The sequence below is a fragment of the Haliotis cracherodii genome, unplaced genomic scaffold (assembly GCF_022045235.1).
Source record: "Haliotis cracherodii isolate W230 unplaced genomic scaffold, xgHalCrac1.p SCAF_2, whole genome shotgun sequence".
Classification (NCBI taxonomy): domain Eukaryota; kingdom Metazoa; phylum Mollusca; class Gastropoda; order Lepetellida; family Haliotidae; genus Haliotis; species Haliotis cracherodii.
The window spans coordinates 50,251,710-50,275,783 of NW_027266275.1; the positions used below are offsets into that span (position 1 = coordinate 50,251,710).

Here is a 24,074-nt window from a genome sequence, read left to right on the forward strand (position 1 = left end):
TGGTACCACCAATCGTTATGTCGTGCAACCAGTCGGGACAGGTCGTGGCTGGTCGCACGACAGGTGATACCACCAATCGTCAGGTAGCATGACCAGTTGCACGACCAATCGTGCATCTTGTTGACCCGCGATTAGGCACGACTGGTGGTGCGTCCATGCGCGACTGGCGGTACGACCATGTAAGATCTGTCTGCGACCTCTTACGATTATGAATCGCGTGTCAGAAGTTTTGAACATGACCATCGACTTTGCTGCGACTGATTTTGCTCAGGCGATCTACCACGACCCATGCGTAGGCTTATTTACCCCACATCCGGACCGTGTGACCAAGAAAACGGATACAACCAATGAACACGCTCCTTACATCCCGGCTCTCTCAGTCATGGCTTCCGCCTAGCCGAGCATGCAAGGAGCGTGACATCGTCATGTCTCCCGAGCCACTACGCCCGCGTGGGCAGAAGCTACTAAAACAAGGAATACAAAGGTAGGTACTACGTCAGCCACTCAAATCCCCTTAAACTAACCCCCAAATCCCGACCTGACCACACAAGTAAGATTAGTAATATTACCACTTTGTTATTGGTATTAGTTTGCAGTATGGGTTTCAAGGATTTTAATGAAGAGGTGATACTACACCCTTAAGATTTTAAGTTGGTTATTCTTGAGTCAGTCCCTACCCTACCAGCCACATTGTATCAGCCAGGGAAATATTCCGGTTCAGTGACGCTCTCGTTCTCATAACGTTAGCTTTGTTGCTTTTTAACCCTCACTTCCACCTAAGTCACTACACTGGCAAGTCACTGACAGACGACAGCCAGTAAATAAGATTATATAAATACGTATAGGAAATGTATAAACAGGGGAGGGGGTGTCTAAAGAAACTCTTATCTTATCGGATAATGTTTCTAAAGCATGCATATCATGCATATACCTAATACATTGTAAATATGTGGACATTTATAATAATAATAATACCATAATGTTTGGTATTTTTCTTTGCTTTATGATAGTGCTATATTTAGATCTGAAAACTTGTATAATTTAAAGTAGCACTGATGTGATAATATGGTCCACGCGTGTTCGAGCATTTTGTAGGGAAGTAGGTTCTATTGTACATTTAGCATCATTAGCGTATTTCCATACTTGTAGGTATGTTGATATCACTGGTAAGCCGTGGCACTTCAGGTGTGGAAATTTGACATATGACCTACGCCTGGAGGCCAGTATTCTAGTATGTTTGTTTAGCATTACATGTAAACATATGCCACTTAGGTGTGTCTGTTGATTATTTTTACGTTGTACACGCAGTAAGAAGTGTTTAGATATGTCTTTGATATGCACAGTCTCTATATCTGAATAATGTGATTCAAGTTGGTCTATACTTATTGCTGTCATTTAAAGCTAATATCATTGACAGTTTGGCAGGGTATATATGTTTTAACAGGTAGTCTATATACGTTTTATATATTCCCTCAGTTACTTAAGTTGTTTATATCTCTTTAAATATTCACAGTGCTGCCAATACAAATTAAAACAGCAGCTGGGGTATCATTATCATGGCCAGCAGCACAGGGTCAAGTGTGGGTCAGCGGCTTGTAATTAACATGTGAGATTGGCCGGTTGGCCACTGAAGCTTAACATTGTGGATGAGACGCGGGATACTGCAGGCTGACCATTATATGTAACGTAACACGATACATGGCAGTCTGACAGTGAGGGTTAAAGATAGTACGCTTTCAGTGAGTCGGGACTTGACCCTCGGACAGCGGCTTGGCAGGTTGGCCTCGTACGCCTCCGAGATGCTGCCAGGCCATCGTTGTACTACTATGTAGTTATATGAGACGTTGTGGACCCACAGACAGACTTGGGTTCTCAATACCAGAAATATCCAGTGGAGGACCTATTTTACTGATGTATGGTAATGCCAGTGTTGTATAGTTACATGCAGCAATGATTTTATTGCTTGTTTCAAAGTAATCAATATTCTTATGACGGTAAGAACTATCTTGATATATATATATATATATATATATATATATATATATATATATATATATATATATATAAATATTCAGTTCTAAGTAAGTGTATGATGTATGTGGTAGGCATATTTGGATTTGCCTGTCAAATGAAGTGTCATTTATTTGTTATATTTTACACTGTGGGAATGATGTTCTCATTTAGTGTTATTGTGTATCTCAGAGTGTAAAATATAAACCACATTACTTGGTTATTACCAAGTCATCAAATAAATGGAATTCACACCCGTGGCCGTGTTGCCACCTTATTCAGCGAAGCACACCTGCTACACACACATAAATATAGTGTGTGGAATGCGGCGTTAAACAACAAACACAACAATAAGCATACTTCAATGGGGCCTCACAATCGAGACAGCAGCTTCACGAGAGTTGCCTCCCTTATACCGCCTCTCGATATATTGTACATGCTATGCGTATGTGCCACTAAAACTTTTATAACATCTTCTAAAAGGACCCAAACTGTTTGTTTTGTAATAATCATATTGGTGACAAGAACTGTGAACGTACGTGCCGTTATGAAAGATGCACACAAACAACAGAGAGCGTCCGCCAGGAGAGCGAAAGATCGGGGCTTTAATCCCCGGCAGCATCAACCAAAAGAGGCTAAAACAAGGACTGGTCGGCTCGGAGTCTGTATACTGTGTCAGAATGGGGTATTCATGTTAAACTGCGGCATGGTATATCAGTGGGACAGCACTATTAACTTGCCATTAGTCCGGACTAGTACAAGCGGTCACAAACACACACGTGCATGCATGTCGCAATATAAGTGCAATAATCTTGAACGCGACGTTAAACCCTATTTCGCCTCACCACACAAACCACAGCCTGGTTTCAACACCAGAGGGAGAGAGAGTGGTCTTCACAGCCTGACGTCCGACAAGAGTATTCATATATGAATATGGGACTGCAGTGTCCAGTATCTCGGAGGCGTAGGCCAGCCTAGACTAACATCTAGTCTCTGAAATGAACATATCGTACATAAAAAAACAGTTGTTCAGTTATCTTAATAAAAATATAATAAAAAGGAGCCCAGTGACTCTCTTCATTTTCAGATACTGCAGTGATCTAGACTTGCCAAACATTATAGACATGCATGGGCTGTTTTTGATATATATTTGTTTCAGGGTCTGTAAGACAGACTAAGGCCAGCCCAGCCGCTCACTGTCTCAGGGACATGTCCCCACTCGTACAACGCATACTACCATTAACCCCAAGTCACTGTCAGACTTATGGTGTTACGATACCTCTGTGTTTAGCCCGCAGAATCCTGCACCATATTTTAAATTCAGGGAATATATAAAACTTATAAACTCCCTGCTACCACCCGTGCCTTTGAAAGAAGCTGATCATGCCAACAAATTCGTCTCACATTTGACAACTGTTAATTGTTACTGAGAACCGTAATGTTTGGTTCCCTTCTATTGTTTATATGAGGGTAAGTTAATTTGTGACAACAAGTAACAATACCAAACAAATAGATGAGCAAACACATATGGCCGATTCATGACTTAACTTATCAAAAAACAGTAGTATTATAGTTGTGTTCATTGTCACCAAGGACAAACGACGAACATTTATGTTTTATTCAAGTGTATATTAAGGATAATTTTCTTTTGAGTCGGGTTTACACTTTCAACTCAAAGCGTGGACCACAAATTAACATCGGCAGATTTAACCGTATACAAAGTGAAAGGTTTCATCTAGTGGGTTTAATCGTTCAATCAGGGATGAATCTGATGTACAGCCCTCTCACTTCTCAAATTTAACTGTCCTGTTCTTTGATTATCTTTCCATTACAATCGCTCAGGTGAATAGTTCATGGGTGTGTTTTTTCGCGTGCATCCAACGGGATGGCTCTGAGCATGGTTTGTTGAGATTCAGTATTCCCATAAGCACCTCATGCGTGTGTTATCGGATCGCCTACCATGGGTTGGTTATATCATGAACATACCGCTTATAGATGAAAACCAAGCCTCGCTTTCAGACAGGTTATAAATAGATTCAATGCTAAAGGCTCCTATAGTGACGTCACAACCCCTGTCACAGGAAGTGTTTATTTATGTTTCTGGCCGCTCTGTGTGGGGCTTCTTGGTCACTTCGAGGGGGAAACTGGGGACTGTCTTTTATCCAATTAAAAACACGATTACAGTTGTAGCTCCTCCTATTTTAAGTTGGATAAAAGACAGTCCCCAGTTTCCCCCTCGAAGTGACCAAGAAGCCCCACACAGAGCGGCCAGAAACATAAATAAATCTGGCACCTAACTGAAAACGGGAAAACGGGAAAAGATTGAGGCTAAGCTCGCACACTGATAAGCGACTGCAACGTAGTCGCTGCTTTGTGTAGTGGAGTGGACGGTGTTTGCTGAGCTTGCCTTCAGCCCACAGCGAGGCTGGGGTCAAACAGAGGCCTGACTAATCTTCTTTATTGTTGAGGAGTTAGTTATAAGAAGGGTATCACAATAACGTGCTGGAAATGTTGCTGTCGTTTTAATGCATCACATGACTACGAACGTACATAACAAAAACATCGGGCAAACTTTAGTTAAGAGAGACGGCGCACATAAACCTAAAGGCTTCACACGAGAATATTATTATGACATTCATTTATACGCGTTACTGTGGCGGATACATTATATTGATTTGTGCAGTTAAGTACATTTTGAGTCATTTAATATTTTTTATTAATATTTAGTTTTACAATTGCAGGGGGGGGGGGGGGGGGGGGGCTGTGGCCCAGTGGTCTAAGCAGAATTGGGCACGCCAGAAATATATGATGATGGGCTCGAATCCCGGTTTTCCACGATTACGTTTCTTGGTCTGTCAACAACCGTGCTCGTGGGTTTCATCAAAATGGTAAACGTCTGAGGCCTGCATCACTTCGGGTTACACCCAACTCATTCACTCACTGTGAACATTTAACACATGTAATAATGTAAGTTTCTTGCTAAGTAATAACAAAATTGACATTCAAGATTCATTTATATATATTTCAGTTAAAGTTGTTATTTTGTTCTTGTTTCCATGTGGAAAGAGATATTTGCATATATATTTCAATTTCAATTCTGTGAACATATAATGCTTGTAATAATGCATGCATATATTTCTTTATGATTTTAGGGTTCATAAGATCTCCATAAACCTACAAGATACAGGTCTTATTCTGGCAGTATCGAGAAAGGCGTTTCTTGAACGAAGCGAGAATCCATCTGTATAACAGCGGAAAACATCTGAAAATGATTCAAAACAATATACGGAAATCGTGCATGTTAAGGCCATGAACATGATATAAACAGCCGGGTAAAAGTAAGTATACACCCATGTGTGAAGGTTGCTTAAAATAAAACAAACAAAACATGGTTAAGTAAGGATAAGATATATGGATGAACAACTTCTTTATTACAAATAGGAGCGACGTTTCGATGCAGGTTCTAAAACCGTTATCAAGCTTACACCGAAACGCCACTCCTAATTGTAATAAAGAAGTTGTCCATCAATGTATCCTATAATGAGTTAGTACTCCAACATCAAAAAGCCTCTCAAAGAAGTTATAACATGGTCATTCGATGATGATGTATTGACAGTGGGTATCATAGTTGTGTAATGTTTGTAATTATCGGATCAAATCCGATTTGTTAGTGTATACTTTTTTTTGTCCGGCAGGTTACCTTTGACGGTTCATTGTGTAGACCCTCATCTACTGTCCTGTGTCCTCATAGGGTCATGACACCTCGTAGAGGAAACTAGGAGCTATACTTGTCTGGTTAGATACTTACCTCGCGGAATTTATGTTCTATATTCGAAATGAGAACAGGAAAGGCGATTGGGGTCAAGAAGAGGTGAACGTTTGATCGCAAGATCAATGTCTTTGTGGTACCTGCACACAGCTTATGTAAACGGTGGGTTTCATTATGTGAATAAGAAAATGAATCTCGCATATGACTGTCGACTTCTATCATAAAATATCGCTGGGGAGGAGTGAGAACAGCTTGGTAAGTAGGTAGAATAAGGATGATGGAACTTAATGTTCATACTAACGATCGATACAGGCATTCAGGGGAATTACTAGCGATGGCGGTGGCGTTCATTCAGGTCACGTATCTTGGGTAGTACACGCTGAAGTTACAGATTAGTGCGAGTGACAACACCGCCATTTTGTTTGTGCTGTTCTGAGCTCGTAAATGAATTATTAATAATCTCCGACGTCATGCACATTTGGGAGTTGATATCCAGGAATCCTCAAACAAGAATGCTCACAAACACTTGCCGGTAATACTAGCGAAGGATTGGTGGTGTATTAATCATGTTTGTTGTTGAAGCATTTATGGGTTCTTGAGCATGTTCTAATTTGATTGAAGACAGCGTTGTGGTGAAGGTGTTGTTCAATGTTGATAGATATGGCAGGCAGAACGCAAGACAGGGGATGGGCATGGATGGTAACATTTGGTGAGTCAACTTCATTCAAAGTTGTTATACATATAGGTATCCACATATTTTTTATTGATTGAAACATATTTTTCAGAAAGATTATGATTGCTGTATGTTTGTCTCCTAATGTGTACCAAATGGATAACAAACACTAGAGACGTCACATAAGTTCTATCGCGTCAGGACTCTAGTTCGCAATGTTGTGACGGCCTTGTAAAAACCTCAGCAGACTTATGTTTCAATATATAATGAGCGACATGTCATGAAAATGTTGCTTTACTGTGATATTCGTTTATCATTTATCAATGATAGAGTGAATGAGAATATGTCGTTAGATTACTTTCATTATAAGTCGGTTTCCGTGTCAAGTAAACTGTACATCAGAAATCCGGAATGATGTTAATTTTTAACTTTTCCTGCGTTACTCCTAAAAGCAATTACTGCTGTTTTTTAACAGAAAAACCAAGCTGTGAGACGTCCATCTACACAAAAAGTTCTTCCAACTATGGGTGTGGCTATTACCCTGGCATGGCATCCACGTGACCCCGGAAGTGGTGACGTCATGTATAATCACATTACTGCTAGTCTTCAAACGGACGAGGCGTGTAAAGCCAACAAAATCTACTAGCATCCCTTCTTTGCTATTTCTACCCTACTTTATACTGAGTCACGGTATACATCATGCGTATTGTTGTTATCCGCCATTTTGATTTCTCCACGTGTTCACGCTCTCGTGTATTGCGTCGTGATTTAATGTTTTATGGCCTGGTATTTGTTTAATTTTTATTTCCTATACCTTTTGTGTGTGTCTAAGTGTTTAATTACACTTTCTTTGAGTAATGCTTCCTCTTACAAACCAATGAGTTCTGAATAATAAATTACCTCCTCGTTTCATTGTTTGTTGCCCGCTTTATGAATACAACTTTTGTATTAATTGTCACGGCAACATGTCTGACAGGGATCCCCACCCTCTGTGTTTGGACTGCACGGACTCCTGCTTGGCAACATCTCAGAGTTGTTTCTACCGTTCCCTCATCTCTCAACATTTCAAAAAATACCCGAGGGTATCGAGCAAACGTCGCACGAAGCAGGCGCACAGACAACCTGAGATGTCTGACACAGCAGATACTCCATCTACCATTACTATCGTATACACGCAGACTACTTCGGCTGAGATGCAGCCACCCGACTCGTCACATATGGGCTTGAACTCACCTCTCCAGTCTTCGTCACGGGGGCAACTCTCACATCTCCTCAGACCCTGATGTCTTCACTTGAGATGGCTCTCCAAACGCCGATGACTACACAGATGGCGGCGCCCATCTATACGTCCATGCCAATGTTGGCGCTTGCACCACCCCTGACGATAACGACCATCCTGATGACTACACTTGTACCGTTGGAGCCAATGAGTTGTAGCCCGTTTTGGGCGATTCGTGCGATGCAGTCCAAGTTTCACCTGTCCTTGGCGCCTCCTTTGTCTGCTGCTTCTTACTATGTTGATCCCTGTGTTGATGGCGCCCATGGCGCCCATGGCGCCCCCTCTGCACTCAGCTGCTGCTCCACCGGCGTCTCCTGCTACTGTGATTAGCCCTTCTACCTCTTGGGCAGTGTCTTCGCGTGGTACTGGCTCTCGACACAGTTTCAAGTCGTCACTATCAAAGCTCTACTATCCACAGTAATGAAATGAGTTGGCTGTGTTGCCCACCGAAGACTGTCCTGGCGATGACGTGGTGTCAGAATGGGTTTGTTGTGGCCTGTGACAGTGGATGTGGCTGGTCGTCAATCATCAACGCACGGTGTCCACACTAATGTGTCGCTGGTGTGTCCCCGTGGTCTGTCTAGCAGTTTCCGCGGCAGTAACAAAGCGATCTTGAAGATGCTGTTGCACAATCTGACGATCCTGACGTCGGGTGGCGACCCTTGGTCTTCCACTACGTGGTCGACCATCTGTAGTTTTGGTGGTCAGTTAACGTTGCTGGAGCCTGTATATGGTCCTTACGTAGACTTGAAAAGCATTGGCTACTTGCTGGGCGGTTTGTCCAGCTTGCAATAGTCCAGAGGCTTGGTGTCGCTGATTTCTTGTCAATCTTGGCCGTTGCCGTGATTCGTTTGGGCGATCGGTTTTATTGTCATCTGCTTTGTTTTTTTATCATTGAATTTCATTTTTCCGGACAAGGTGATGTTAAATTTTAGAAACTTTGACAAAACATTACCCAGATACTTAAATGACAACTTTTCATGCAATGTTACTTGGGGTGACGTTTCTTCCGGGGTCAGTATATATTTCACAAACTACAAAACTTCATTAGAGCCCTATGCTCAAAAGGTCAATCTGGTGATGCTGACCTCCGAATTCTGTACTTCTCCAATTGATTGTCATGGGCCAAACCAGCCTGAACTGTAATTTGGTCGAATGCTATAGTTCTTCGGGTCAAATTTGCTGGAGTATACCACCACTTTATCCCCCGTCTTTGCAGCTTGGAGATCCACTGTTGACACTCCATTCTGGCTCGGGAAAAGACGTGCCGAATTACTTTTCTTTCGACATGGCTTCCAAACACCCTGGTTAAAAAAAGCGTCACAATGAATCTGATGAGAGTACTACGTCCACTCTATCCGACTACTGATTACGTTTCTTGGTTATAGAAGCTTTAAACAAAAAAAACAAATACATTTAACCCATTTGCAATCTCTAAAGGTATCACTGGAGAGGTTACAAATGTCACAAAGCTTTGTTCTGGCTTTCTCCTTGTACAATGTGCACGGAGACAACAATCTGTCAATCTTCTCAAATTAAATGCGTTTGTCAATATCAACGTTGTTGTGTCAGTGCATAAGGGCATTGTCTGTGACAGAGCTCGTGCCTGCCCGGCATGTCCAAAGATGATCTAGCCAAGGAACTTGACCAACAGTCCTTTAACAGCTGCTAAACGATTCACTGTGAAGAAGGATAGTAGGGCCTTACCGACCAACACCTACCTCTTCACTTTCCCACGAACATCTATCCCTCAATCGATTAAGGCTGGTTACCGCATCATTGGAGTGGAGGTGTATATACCCAATCCACTCTAGTGCTACACCTGCCAAGTCCTGCCATGCTTCTGCTGTTTTGTTACCGCTGTAGTGACAAGCACGAGGCCACTGACTGCAGGAAGGACGTGAAGTGTGAAAACTTCGTAGGGAACCATATGGCTTCTGCAAAATCCTGCCCTCTGTGGAAACATGAATCACAAATCATAAAAATCAAAACTGAACAGAATCTCTCATACCACGAAGCTAAGAGGGTTGTAGGTCTTACCACAACCACTTCTACTCTCCCCATACTCTGCTGCTGTCTCTCGTCCTCCTGTAACCACTGCCTCCATCGACTGCCAGACTGATCTGACATGGGTCAAGTCTGTCCAGCCATTTCCCACTGCTTCACTCCAAAAACCAGCCATGACACCTTCGTTTGTAACTCCTCCAAAACAAAACAAAACAGTAAATAATGTTGAGTCTCAGAACCAGAACCAGAAATTGCTACACTTACAAACAGGGAAAATAATTTTTTGAAAAGGGAGCAGCAAAAACAACAGCTGCAAACACCAAAAGCCATTTCTCCTTTAGATTTCCCAGTAGAGGTCAATAAATCCTTTGGTCCTCTGGACATGGAGGTAAATCCATCTTCCTTATTTTCGCATGACATTTCTCCAGTGGAAGCACCACCATGAATCCACAAAGCATAATACAATGGAATTACAGAGGTATTAAGATTTTTAAAAATGAAATACAACTTTTAATCTGAGATTTTAAACCGTCAACTTTTAGTCTCAAAGAAACATATCTAAAAACACAGATCTATTTGATACCTGTCAGTACAGTTCTTACCACTCGTTTTCCCCTCCTGGTGATAAAGCTACAGGAAAGAATTTCCTCTATCCTGGTGAAGCAGGGCATTATCCATATCCCTGTTTCACTCAACGCTTCTCTACAAGCTGTTGCTGGCCGTATTACTTTGAACATAGTTTTTACACTGTCAATCAGATCTTGAGACTTTGTACGATCAGCCCCTGAAGCCTTGTATCGTGATGAACGATTTAAACGGCCACAATCCCCAATGGGGGAGTACTGATACAAATAATAAGGGAAATAATGATTTATGCATCTTCAATGACAGTAATAACACATATCTTCATCCTGTCACAGATTCAAATATTTTAAATGAATTCGAAAGGTCGGTCCATGATAACCTCAGTGGAAGTTACCATTTTCCAACAATACTTACAACTATTAATCCGTCTGACGAACCACCTTCAACGAGGTGGAACTTTATGAAGGCCAACTGGCCTTTATTCCAAACTCTGTGTACTGATAAAACTAAAACCTGAAAGTTTCAGGAATTTTCCTGATCCAATAAACTTTTGTCAGATATATTAAATGATATTGGAGACGAAAGAATTCCTAAGTCCTCTGCAAACCCTCATATACGTAAACCATGGTTCGATAATAATTGTAAACAAGCTAGGAAGAATAGGAAGAAAGCTGAGAAATATTTCCACTGATATCCCACTGTCCACAACTTGAATGACATATCTTTAAACAGAATAAACATCAATCCTGGAGGAACTACGCATCAAAAATAAATTCCAGCACACCTATGTCCAAGGTGTGGAACATGATTCAAAAGATTAAGGGCAAAGGACCAGAATCCTGAGCTCACCATCTCAAAGATGGTAATACACGTTCAACTACTAAATCTGAAATTGACAAGAAACTTGGTGACACTTTGGCAACCATTCCTCATCATCAAACTATAATCCTCAATTTCAGAGGTTTCAAAAACAGCGGGAAATGAAAAAAAGTCACTTTTAACTCTGATAATGGCGAGGACTATAACAAAACATTTTCACTCCATGAATTATATACTGCCCTTGGGCAAGCTCATGACACGGCAACAGGAGCCAACAACATCCACCATGAGCTCCTGAAACACTTGCCGGATTCATTTTTGGAAACGTTACTTAATATGTTTGAGGAAATATGGACAAAAAGAAATTTCCCTCCTTCGTGGCACAATGCTATAATTATTCCTATTCAAAAGCCTGGACGGGATCATACAGATCCATGCAATTACCATCCAGTATCATTAACAAGCTGTGCCATCCAATTACCATTCAGTATCATTAACTAGCTGTTGTTGAAAACCATGGAGCCCATGGTCAACAATGGATTAGTCCGGTACTTGGAGACTAATAACCTACTCGGTGACATCCAGTGTGGTTTCCGAAAGAACAGAAGTACCATTGACGATTTGGTGCGTTTAGAATCATTTATTCAGAATTCCATTGTCAACAAAAAACATACTGTATCAATCCTTTTCGACCAAGAGAAGGCAAATGATACAACGTGGAAACACGGTATTTTAAAATATTTGCTTGAATTTGGATTGAGGGGCAGATTACCTCAGTTCATATCTCAATTTTTAAACAACAAACAATTTCAAGTAAATACAAACCGCATAAGGATCAAGATATATTTGCTTCTGACATTCCTACTACACATCAAATATCTAAAGGCACAGTGCCTGAAGGCTCTCAACTTGTTAAAAGTCGTTTCAAATTCCTAATGGGAAGGGGTTCAGACCACCCTCCTTCACATGTACAGATCGTAAATATGCTCCAAACTAGACTATGGTTCCATTGTCTATGGTGGAGTCTGCAAAAGCAACTTAGAAAAATTGGACACAGTACAACATCTATGTCATGGAGCTTTTAGGACCTCTCCCATTGACAGTTTGTTTGTGGCGGCTGATGAACCTTCACTCGAAAAGCCGTATTAAACTTTCGCTGAAATATCACTAAATTGCACTCAAATAAATCATACCCCAGCATATAATTGTGTTTGCCAAACTCATTATGAAAACCTGTTTCAAAATGGGAATCATAATTCAAACACCTATCATCACAGTTGAAATAGATTTAAATATCATTCCACTTTACCGTCTTCTGTCCCCCCCCCCCCCAATTACGCTACAAATAGAATTCTCACAGGTCCATTTTAACAGACGTGTCCAAGAATGGTGGCAAACTGGCCGCCATCATTGGATCCAGAACTGTCCCCTCAAGAATCCCAGATTCTAGTTCTATATTTACTGCTGAGGTAAAAGCTATTCTAACAGCTTGACCTATATTCAACAACAGAACCAATCTAAAAATATCATCATTTTCTCTTATTCGTTTTCTTGCCTTCAGGCACTTAAAAGTCACAATACCCCCTATTATCCTTGATATTTTAGTACTTGATCTTTCTACTGGCCAATGTGACATCGTCTTTTGCTGGTTACCAAGTCATGTAGGCATAACAGTTAACTCAAAAGTCAATGCTGCAGCTAAAGCAGTTCTTGACTAACCCTTAACTCCACTACTGATCCCTACAGTGATTTCAAACCAACCATCAAGAGTTTTACTCGGGATCTCATGCAAAAGAGGTGAGACACCCAGGCAGGAAGCTATAAACTTCACGAATTAAAACCAACAATTGGTCAAACCTACTTTGGTTGTCAGTCAAGACATGACGAGGTCGTTTTACGATAATGTTTCAATGGCCACAGTCGGTTTACCCACGAATATCTGCTGAAGACAGATAAGGACGAACCTCCTAAATGTATCCCTTGTGATGAAAGGTTGACCGCCAAGCATATATTGCTTGACTGGGATTCACATTATCAAAGGGTAAATCTGAAAGATCTCTTTTCCGGTGTCAGCAGGTATCTCATCTCAAATTACTTGAAAGAAATTGGTCTGTATAATAAATTTTAAATATGTATGTGAATAATTAAATGCGTGTTTTAACATTTGGTGTGATGCTATTATCAACTGACATTATTAAAGGCTCTGTCAGGGGGCATAAAATGTCATAAAATTATTGTACCCCTGTGTGACACATAATCCTATTATGATCCATGTAATTATCATCAACCAGTGTTGAGTATGGATGAGTATTTTTTAATATTGGCTAGCATTGTGCACAACCACCAGTAACTGAAATTATTGTCCCCCTGTGTGACATGTAATCCTATAATAATCGATGTGACTATCATCAACCAATGTTTTTAAGCCAACTCATTGCTGAGTGTTTTTTAATATAGGCAAGTAGTGTGCACAACCATCAGTAGCTAAAGTGACGATGTAAATCCTGCTGTGGTATCATGCAGGAAGCCGAGGTACTGTAAGTCCTCAAGATCCCAAGTCAGGTGGCCTGGTTTGGTTTGGTTTTAAAACTCTATACATCATATTGTTATGCTCAAATGTTTCATAAATTGTTTTTAAATATAACTCGGTACAAAAGAATAAACTGTGTATGTATCAACTTGGTCTCTTTGCTATATGGCTGAAGTAATGCTAATGCCACGTTAAATTTTAAAATCACTCACACAGACACACATGCATGCACGTCGCTATATAAGTGCAATAATCTTGGTCGCGATGTTGAACCCTATTTTAACTCACCTCATTTCATTTTATAACCTCACTTAGAACACAGTTTTCCTCTTGGCTCTGGCTACTGCAGCGAGCGTAAGCAAACTACATACTCTTGACTTCATTCTGGTCCGTTTCGAGCACAGGGCGCATGGATCCGTTCATCGTGGGCTGCATTTGGATTTCACATGCAAGAATCGACTCCCAGCACAGCTGGACAGATTGTTCACAATACCTCCCCTCTCTTTGAGATACAGTCTTTGCCAGTGACTAATTGAGAGACTTTGGAGGACGTGGAATCCTTCCACAGGTTTGGACCATTGGTGATGGCTCAACAGGTCACGAACCTCAGACGCTACTGATTCCATAGGAGACGAGATCTGGCATTTCGACTTTGCTGGTATTTCACCCCAGTCTAGTGGGCTTACATGCTGTTCGCATTAGCTCGGTAGGTCAGTTTTAGATTTTGGCTTTGGCTTTTCTCTGTTTCTGATTTTGTGCCTGGACATAAAGACATTCCCAATGCTCTCTTTTTTCCTTCTGACATGAATGGTCACTGGTTTCTGTTCATCGCTCAGGATGCTGTACAAGGGCTTATCAAGGATCACAGGTATGACCCCTCTGTACTGTCCAATAAAGATGAATTAAGGAGTAATGCAGGGTAAGTTAAAACATAAGTAAAATCTAAATATCGTTTACATTTGTTTACTTATCCTTCATTACTTTGTCTAAAGTGCACGTCCGTCCCAGTGCTACCTCCCACCATTAGTCTTAAGATAATGCAGTTATGTGATTTTACATGACTTCGCCACTTCTGGGGTGACGTGGCAGCTGTGGGAGTCTGTTAGCCACACAAATAGTTGGAACAACAACTTTTACAGCTGGACCTCCCACAGCGTTATCTTTATGTGAAATGTTCCCAGCATTACATGCATTGAGGAGTTAAGTAAGATATGTATTCAAAAGTAAAACATATTTGGGTTCTCCTATTTTTTATCATTCCCAGCTGTCATGGTTCAGAACTTCTTTGTAGTCGGCTTGCTAAAGTCGTTTGGAATCCTCTTCGTGCAGTTCAGAGACACCTTTCACGCTACTGCGTCAATGACGTCAGCCGTTCTTGGTATGCAGGCAGCTGCCTTCTGTCTAGCTGGTAAGACCTATACCTGCATGTGCTAAATACAACTGGCGAGACCATTATATAGGACAATACTTATATGTGCCACACATTCCGATATGCTTCTGAATGGTGGCTGACCTGATACTTTCATTGCTGTCAAAACATTTCATTACAGATAAACTTTCCGCGTAATTAATCATTTTTACTCGTGAAATAAGCGTTTCAGTGACTTCAATTGAAATGTTTTATGTTTAACTCAATGATGCAATGAAGACGTTTAGTAGCCAGATGACGTCAACGTGGTGTAATATCATCAAGCACATGTATATGCATCGCCAATTATGTAATTTTCTCAAAACATGAAATAAGTACCACTGATAAGATAAGATGAAATGACAATTGAAACGTTAATAGGAAGTAAAATTAATTAGGGAGACAAATAAATCGATCATTACACACCCTTCCAATTTGGTTGCAATAGTAAAATGTATGACATCAACTTTCTGTAAGGAAATACATTTTAATTATGTTATATCTGTAAATTAATATGAATATTCTTAGAGTAAATTCAGTGTAGGTGTTGAAGTAACTGACCTTCACAAATCAGTAACTTATAGCTCAAATCTGTGGCTGAACCAGAAACCCACTATGCAAGTCTGTCCAGCTAGACTGACACAGAAGATCACTCCGTCTGGGAGCCAGTGATAAGTGTGTAAACTTCACTTCACATGCTCAGCACACATGATCAGTCCGACTGTGAGAAAAGGGTCAGTTAGGACAATTCAACAACCAAGCGGTCTTTAGTTATTAAGTAATCGCTTAATGATCTATGATTAGAGCAGATAAACCCCTGACACTTATGATTTTGTAAGAGATACCCTGATTCTCCACCAAGTGACGTAACGTTATTTTGGGTAGATGTCGTTTTAGATATTTTAAACTAATTGGGTTAATTAACGGCAGAGCATTCAAAAGTGGCTATCACTTGAAAAAGCAGAAGGTTGGCTAATCTTAAATTATTTATTATATCAGATACATAATTTGAGGTGTCACCAGATACATGTAACATGTTCTGTTAAGATACAAAGTACATTAGTGCTATAAGCATTCATGCAGTCGAATCTAATTGTTGACAAAATTTCTTTAATACCACTCACAAATAAAATATATAGATGCCAGGCTACAGTGTGTAAGGTAGGGATATATCTGTCACTTTGGTATTTTGAATATTGTTGAAGATGAGTTTCATGTTATTATAAAATGTCCCTTGTATGATGATATAAGAAAAAGCTATAATACCACCAAACTATTGAGAAAAATTACGTTTTCTTATGATGGTTACTTATGATATAATTGTTATATTGTTCAAATTCTGTAAAAGAACTTTTTTGATCCGAAATCATTCTTGTTAACGTCATATACACTGTACATGTATATCCATTTCTCACCTTAACCTTAACATTATGTTATGTATGTGGACCTTCACCTTGAATAAATATAAACTGAATCGAAAGTTACTAACGTCATAGAAGACAATGTCTCATTTTCGCCCATTCTGCAAATTACAACATTTAGAACTATACTTCATTTGAGTTACTGCGTATGTGTCTACTTAAGCCACATTCATAATACTAGATTCATAAATTAGCACAAAGCGTTACACGCATACGGTGATCGGCATAATAAGTTTCTCGTTGGACGTGAGAACAATATTTACACAAAACAAAACACCAGTTTGATAATGGGCCAAATGAATTTCCAGTTGAATTTCGACTGGAAGAGTGAGTTAATATTTAAATGAGTGAGTGAGTGAGTGAGTTAAAGCTTTACGTCACATCGGCAATATTTCAGCCATATCGTGACGAGAACATTTATAATACGGACATTAAAATAAAACACCTGTCATCGACGGACAGTACAACAACTAGCATTATATCACAGATTATAACTTTAAATAAAATGACAGACGACACATCATAAAAACAGGCTATTGATCACCAACAACCAAAGTTAGGCCACCATACCAGGGACCATGGGGACTTACAGTACTTTTGCTACCTGCAAGGACCCTGGCAGGATTTACACCATTCCTTCAGTTATTGGCGGTTGTAGAGAAAATTAGCCAAAATTAAAACGATCATTCTACGATTAAAAACCTGGTATTTATAAATTACTTTGAAAGAATTGGGCTTACGCACCCTCTCTGGGGGATAATAATTTTACGCTACTTCAACCCCCATCAAGGGTACAACCACTAACAATCTCAGTTGATAATTATACATAACCAATTTATAAAATATCTAACTTTCTACATCAAAATTTATTAAACAATTCAATTTCTTTTAAAAATCCAATAATTAAATGAGAGTTTATGTTAAAAAGATCCTCGAGTGATGAAACGTTGAAATATTTATCCCTTGTGATGGAAAAATCAACACAATCAAGCAGGACATGCTTGACTGATTCTCTCATCACAAGGGATGCAGAATGGAGGATCCTAAAAACACGTGTAAGAGGTAATAACAAATGTTGTACAAATTATTTTGAGTGTCAAATTAGACTAAGGCAAGGCTGCATATAAGGTCCATTGTTATTTTCATTTTTGATAAACAAATTCTCAAAAGAAATGTTAAGAAAGGATGTGGAGAGCATTTGTTTCCGGACATGTTCAAAATATTGCTACTTATGTTTACTGTCATTCTGGTATCTGGCGCGAAACAAGGATTACAGAAGCGATTTCACATTCTTGAATCAAACTAAGCTGTGTGGGGTCTAACAGTCAATTTAGAAAAGGCAAATATTGTTGTACAGGTGGTCGCTTATCAGCTAATGAAGTGTGGTTTTGAAAGGGAAGACAATTTTATCTGTAAATGCATATAAATATTTAGGATTTATTTTCTCTAGTTCTCTAACAATAAATATATGCATTGATTATGAATCCGTTTCACTTTTACATATTCAAACTGACTCCATTTGAACTACTGTGGTAATCACAGAACCTAATGTTGTGACGGTTCTTAATTTCAGCTCCAATCTGCCTCCACCTTTTTGCTCGTAAATACAGCTACAGACAGCTGATGTTCTTTGGAGCAATAACCTCATCCACAGGAATAGCAATAAGCTCTATGGCCACTGATATGGTACACCTCCTTTTCTCGTGCGGTGCGATGATTGGTAAGATCGTTTTTGTATTGTGTGTAGCTACTTCGTGTCTCCCAACACGATTCCCGACTAAATACAACCTCTGACCTACCTGACACTCAGTTAGTACTGGAAGAGAATACACCGCTTTCATCACTATATTACACACCGCCACATGTTGCAGCCATTAGATAGTGGTGTTAACCACAGGCTACGGGTTTATATCCGCTTATTCCATAGTAGTGGAAGAAGACACCCTGTTATACCAATAATTACACAATAGCCACAACATAAAATACCACCTGGTGAACATGTCATCCAAATGAACAAAGTACATAAAGTGCCCGTCTATGATCTTATACGGGTATAACACAATATTACAACATTACACAAGTCTTTGTATGGTCCAGTGTTTACACATAATGAACAAAATGACTGTTGACATAAAGACTATTATGATAACACATGGCATACTAATAAAACAGACTACAGACACTGCGCAAAGAACTCACGCAGCAGACGGACAACAAACGCGCGCGAGAATCCTACATACAGGACAATACACTTATCAGATGTATTCCTTGTCAACTGGATAGGATATAGAGAACTAACACTATGAAGTCCTACAATGGTACATACGATACCCGATCACACAGAAAAAAACTGTCAAAACAAGAATTACTAGCCAGCGTATTGACCAGATTAAACATATAGAAAACAAATCATACCCATATTCATACAAGTAATTACACTAGGTTTATCACGAACGTATTCATATCCATTTTATGCAATGATTTATATTGTACTTTGATTTACAATGTATATATAAACTAAAATGTATAATAACTACTCTTTGAGTTTGACAATACTACAACTGGTGTGCAGTCCTCATGCAGTGACAGTGTGGTGCAAATTATTAGTAACATGGCGGATGACATTAATACAAAACCACTGAATTGAAACAAGACCAATCAAACTAGCAGCTAGGCCTTGGCCGGTATAAAGGCACCAAAGACAATGACATAAAAATATATCAACCCAAACAGACACAATACCCTTAACCCTAAAATGAACCAGCCCTGTGACACAGAACTGTCCAGTAGACATAAAAACAAGAGGCAGTCGGACTGACGATTAATTGCAATAACATACTCTTTAAAAAAAGAAACTTGACATAGATGTAAAACCACTTTTTGCCAAATATCTACAATAATTACTTTAAATGAGAACCAAATAAGTCAAACAGAAAGATGATATGTCCATAATTCGCGAAAGCACATGCAAAGCACATAAACGTAGCGTTTGGGGATCAATTTTACAGCTTCATCCGAACGCAACCGCCTGTAAAAAACGTGCAGCACAGGATCCTGCATTTAGGCATGCAGGCCCCCCTGCTGAATGGATATAAAAATCCACATCAACGGCTGTTCATACAGTCCTTTTAACGGCAGTAGAGGCGGTGACAGAATGCCAAGACTGAATGCAGCTCAACGGAACAACGCCATTGGGAAATTACAAGCTGGAGCAACTCAGCAAGAAGTGGCCCCAGGCACTTTGGCGTATCCAGACAGACGATCTCCGCACTGTGGACCGGATACAACAACACCAACCAAGGTCAGGAAGACCAGTGGTGACAACCCAATCACAAGATCGATACATCCGGCTGCGATACCTCCGAGACCGCACTACCACAGCCACGTCTACAACCACACAGATCCCTGTGGTACGCAGAATATCAGATCAAACGGTACGCAAGAGACTGAGGGAGGCTGGACATTTTGCGCCTGTTCGACGTCATGTATTGACCACAGGTCATCTGGCGGACCGTCTGCTTTGCTGCCAACAGAGGGTTAGATGGGCACGTGCAAGGTGGAGAAATGTACTGTTTACTGACGAGTCCCGTTTCCTACTCACACGTGCTGAAGGGCGCGCACGTGTCTACAGACGTCGGGGTGAACATTACGCCCCCAACTGTGTGCAGCAGGTTGTCCAATTTGGCGGCGGAAGTGTCATGGTTTGGGCCGGATTTCATCACGGTGGTAGGACGCCTCTCGTGCATGTGGCAGGTGCATTGGCAGGTGTGCGTTGATCCTACAGCCTTACGTTCTTCTTCACGTCAACGTTCATGGCGGACAGCTCCAGCAGGACAACGCTCGACCGCATATTGCACATGTTTGTCAGGACTTCTTACACCACAACATCCAGACATTACCTTGGCCAGCCCGGTCACCAGATTTGTCCCCGATTGAGCATCTGTGGGACGAGTTGGATCGACGCGTTCGAAGAAGGAATCCACCGCCCCAAACACTTCCGGCGCTTCTTGATGCACTTCAGGATGAATGGCAGCACATCCAACAGCGTGTTATTGACAACTTGATTGCATCTATGGGTCGTTGGTGTCAAGCGGTGATTGATGCACGTGGTGGGCACAACCGATACTGACATTTTCTGTACCCCTGTGACATTAACTGTATCGTTTACTTGTGTCTGTCTAGGTGACACGATTAATGTTTTGAACATTGTGTACATTGATCTTCAAACAGTGTTTCAATTATGGTTTCTGTGTCCTATTTTGAAACAATCGCATTATATTACATTTTGAAAGTCAGTGTCAAGTTTCTTTTTTTGAAGAGTATATATATATATAAACAAGTCGCCGTCTGCCAATGATTAATTATATATTTATGTACACATTATAAAATCATTAAATTCGTCCCTGTTACACTACAAATATGTATCTATAGCTTAACATATGAAACTTCAACAGCAGAGAATAACTAGCCTCGATTATCCACCGAATATACTGCATAGAAGACATACTATCCCTTCTTACCGTCTTAACAGTTTTCCAATCGCAGTTAGAGAACAAATATCAGTGAGATCAATATGTATTCAACATACATCAAGACTATACTTAAAGAATTGGGGCAGTTTGTTCACTTTACATATATCAAGTCGAACATGAAAGTAGAGACAAGAACCGTTTTCAAATATACTTTGTGAATCCGACGCTGATGGTCTGCATTTAACTCTCATGTCAGTTTGGTTAATAGGTTTAAAGCTTCCGACAACATAATTGTTGATCACAATAACATATTGCAATAACAGACTGGAATCCATGAATCAACAAAAAATACGCTAAACGGCCGAAATAATGCCTGTGCGACGTTAAATATTAACTCACTAATATTACAAAGTGTTGTTTGGAAGATCGCCTTATGATAAGTTCAACAGCAAAAATCACTACAATCAGTATAACGAGGGGCGACGGATAACCTTGTGGAAACCCGAGTTCACTTCTCTACATAAGTACAATGAATGAAGCCGATGCTTATCATGCATGACTCGAAACATTTCTCCCACCCATATTGTTATTTACTCACTATTAACAGATTCATAATATAATTATAAAATATCAAAACAAAAAATCGACAAAATTATTACCATAATGATGAGAAATTTCTGCTAAAGGCAGAGTCCGGTACGATTCCGACATTATCATGAGCATGTGTTTATGAATCACAATCAAAGAGGAAAGCGTGTCCTGCCCAAGCGGTTGTACACGTCACAATGTGTCTGGCTGAAACAGTTTCCTCCAAACTGAATATTCGGGATTTAAAGTCGAAGAATCTTTAAAATGCAATATAATCCATCTTCATAAACGTTTTGCATATCTGAAGCTATTGTTGTACGAAATATGTTCGTAGGAGGGAGTGTATACAAATGGTGTCATACATATATAGTTGGTTCTGTTTTAGGGGTTGGGAACGCCTTCATGCACGGACCAAGCCTAGTAATGATCGGTCAGTATTTTAACAGGCGGTTAAGCCTCGCAAACAGTATAGCTATTGGAGGTGGGAGTTTAGGACAGTTTGCTTTCCCACCTCTCGTTTACTTTCTCTTTGATACGTACGGTCTGAGCGGCACTCTTCTATTGATAGCGGGGTTAATGTTGCATTGTTGTGTATGTGCTGCTATTATGAGGCCCTTCAGAATCGCAACATGTGAGCCCCAACAGGGCCAGTGTGAGGAATGTGAATCTCTCACACCTCATCAAAGTCTTCAGGAAGAAGAGGATGAACAAAGCAAAGAGAAAGATTTGGTTCAGACAGTAATCCCTTGTAAACATGCCGGGCTAGATGTTGAGACTGTGGACATGAATGAGAAATATCCTCAAGTCAATTTGAAGGGAACACGAAGCACACGAGAGGCAAAGGCAAGACACTAAAGCGAATTAGTTGTACCGGTTAATCATTTTCAGTTAAGAAGAACTTTTGTAAAATTAAATCTATCCATAACGACACATGTTTACAAAAGTATCTGTCACCGTGATATTCACAAGAATTAAAATCTTTCAATGTTTATTCCCTCAGGCTGGCTCTAATTTTCATCACGACAAGGACAACAGAAACATCTGCTGCTCAACCAACCTGATAGGTTTATCATTGTGTTGGAATCCTGTATTTGTTTTGCTGGAAATTGCATCGGCTCTTGCTAATGTTGGCAGTACACTACAGACTATTTACATTGTACCCCATTCGAGAGATCTCGGCTTTGACGAGAAGATGACGTCGCTCCTGGTTACAATTATTGGAGCAGCTGATATAGTTGGAAAACTTTGCTGTGGAGTATTGGCAGACACTGGCTGGATAAAACGTTACAAGCTGCTTGTTATATCACTGATTATAAGTGGAACCCTTGGACAATTTATGTCATTCTTCTCTTCAACTACACCCATTATTCTGTATTGTGTGGTGATTGGTCTGGTTGGGGGATGCTACTTCTCCCTGGTAACCCCAGTGTTAATCGACTTTCTCGGAATCGACAACTTACCACGGTCCCTCGGTATTACATTGTGTTGTGAGGGAATCGCCAGCACTGTAGCGCCCGTGCTTCTTGGTAAACCATCAATATCATTTGTGTAGAATTTAGAGAGAGAATGAAAGTGAACGTATACATTTACATGTACGTATAGGCATATCTGTTGTTGATATCATGTGTATTACGTACATATAGTGTGACCACGTGTCGAATCTGGTTCAGTATAGGCTAAATGTACGATGGAGTAGTCACGGGATGTTGAACGACGTAGCACGTTGCTCGTGCTATCAACCACTGGTGTACCTGTCCTAGACAGGCCGCCGTTATATAACTGGAACATTGCTGACTTCTTTGTTAAAACTCACTCGTTCATTCCTGTCTTAATGTAAATAAATAAATAAATTATGATGTGGCTGGGTTGCACAGATGTTATGTAAATGTTTCATAAATCTCATATTTGTCTTTAACGCACTCTTTCTAGCATTTCTGATTGCGGTGATGTGTTACTCTGTTACAGGTTACCTGAAAGATTCTACAGGGACCTACCTGGCATCGTTTCATCTGTTAGGATCGTTCCTAATTGTGGCATCATTGTCACTCATCTGTACCAAATTTGTCAATGGAAGTCCTTCTATAAAACCCAATGAATAATCGTACTTGTATGTTATATATGTATGTCCTGGTAATAACTAATAAATGAAACATCATGTCAGACCGATAATATTAATGTTTGTTGACACAGATGTCTACAAGATGTATCTTTTGAAAAAGATTAATTGATTTTCTATACTTCTATACACGCAAAAGAAACGCAAGTCGAGTATGCAGTATACATATTATTTATTTTCAACAGTAAAGACAAGAAATACCAATAGGGCAAGATTGACAAAAATTTGACTGAAGACAGTTTAATGGATAAAAAGGCAGATGACATAATTGTTTTTTTCTTCAAATGTTAATGGCTTACACAGTTTCGGGTCAACACCCAAAATGTCAGTCAATACCTGGTGTGACCACCATTTGCATTGATCACTGCCACGCATCTCCTGTACACTGAGTGGATCA

The 24,074-nt window shown here is 40.1% G+C and overlaps 1 protein-coding gene across 2 annotated transcripts; it reads left to right on the forward strand.

The window, feature by feature from the left end:
* Positions 1–383: 383 nt before the first annotated feature.
* Positions 384–23,660, forward strand: LOC139469215 (monocarboxylate transporter 13-like). Of its 2 annotated transcripts, XM_071251351.1 has the most exons (8): positions 384–484; positions 5,163–5,348; positions 6,438–6,488; positions 14,937–15,080; positions 18,075–18,221; positions 21,947–22,404; positions 22,562–23,087; positions 23,527–23,660. In XM_071251351.1, the coding sequence occupies exons 3-8, from the start codon at positions 6,440–6,442 to the stop codon at positions 23,658–23,660; spliced, it is 1,458 nt and encodes a 485-aa protein (XP_071107452.1). In that variant the 5' UTR covers positions 384–484; positions 5,163–5,348; positions 6,438–6,439. The 2 variants fall into 2 exon arrangements, with proteins under 2 accessions (XP_071107452.1, XP_071107453.1); XM_071251352.1 differs by lacking the exon at positions 6,438–6,488.
* The last annotated feature ends 414 nt before the right edge of the window (positions 23,661–24,074 follow it).

What these genes read in the sequence shown, in the direction of transcription:
- LOC139469215 (XM_071251351.1), top strand. Translation starts at nt 6,440, where the DNA reads ATGGCAGGCAGAACGCAAGACAGGGGATGGGCATGGATGGTAACATTT. An exon ending in AGCTGCCTTCTGTCTAGCTG is followed by an intron (nt 15,081 to 18,074) that starts GTAAGACCTATA and finishes TCTTAATTTCAG; the next exon opens with CTCCAATCTGCCTCCACCTT. An exon ending in GAAGCACACGAGAGGCAAAG is followed by an intron (nt 22,405 to 22,561) that starts GCAAGACACTAA and finishes TTATTCCCTCAG; the next exon opens with GCTGGCTCTAATTTTCATCA.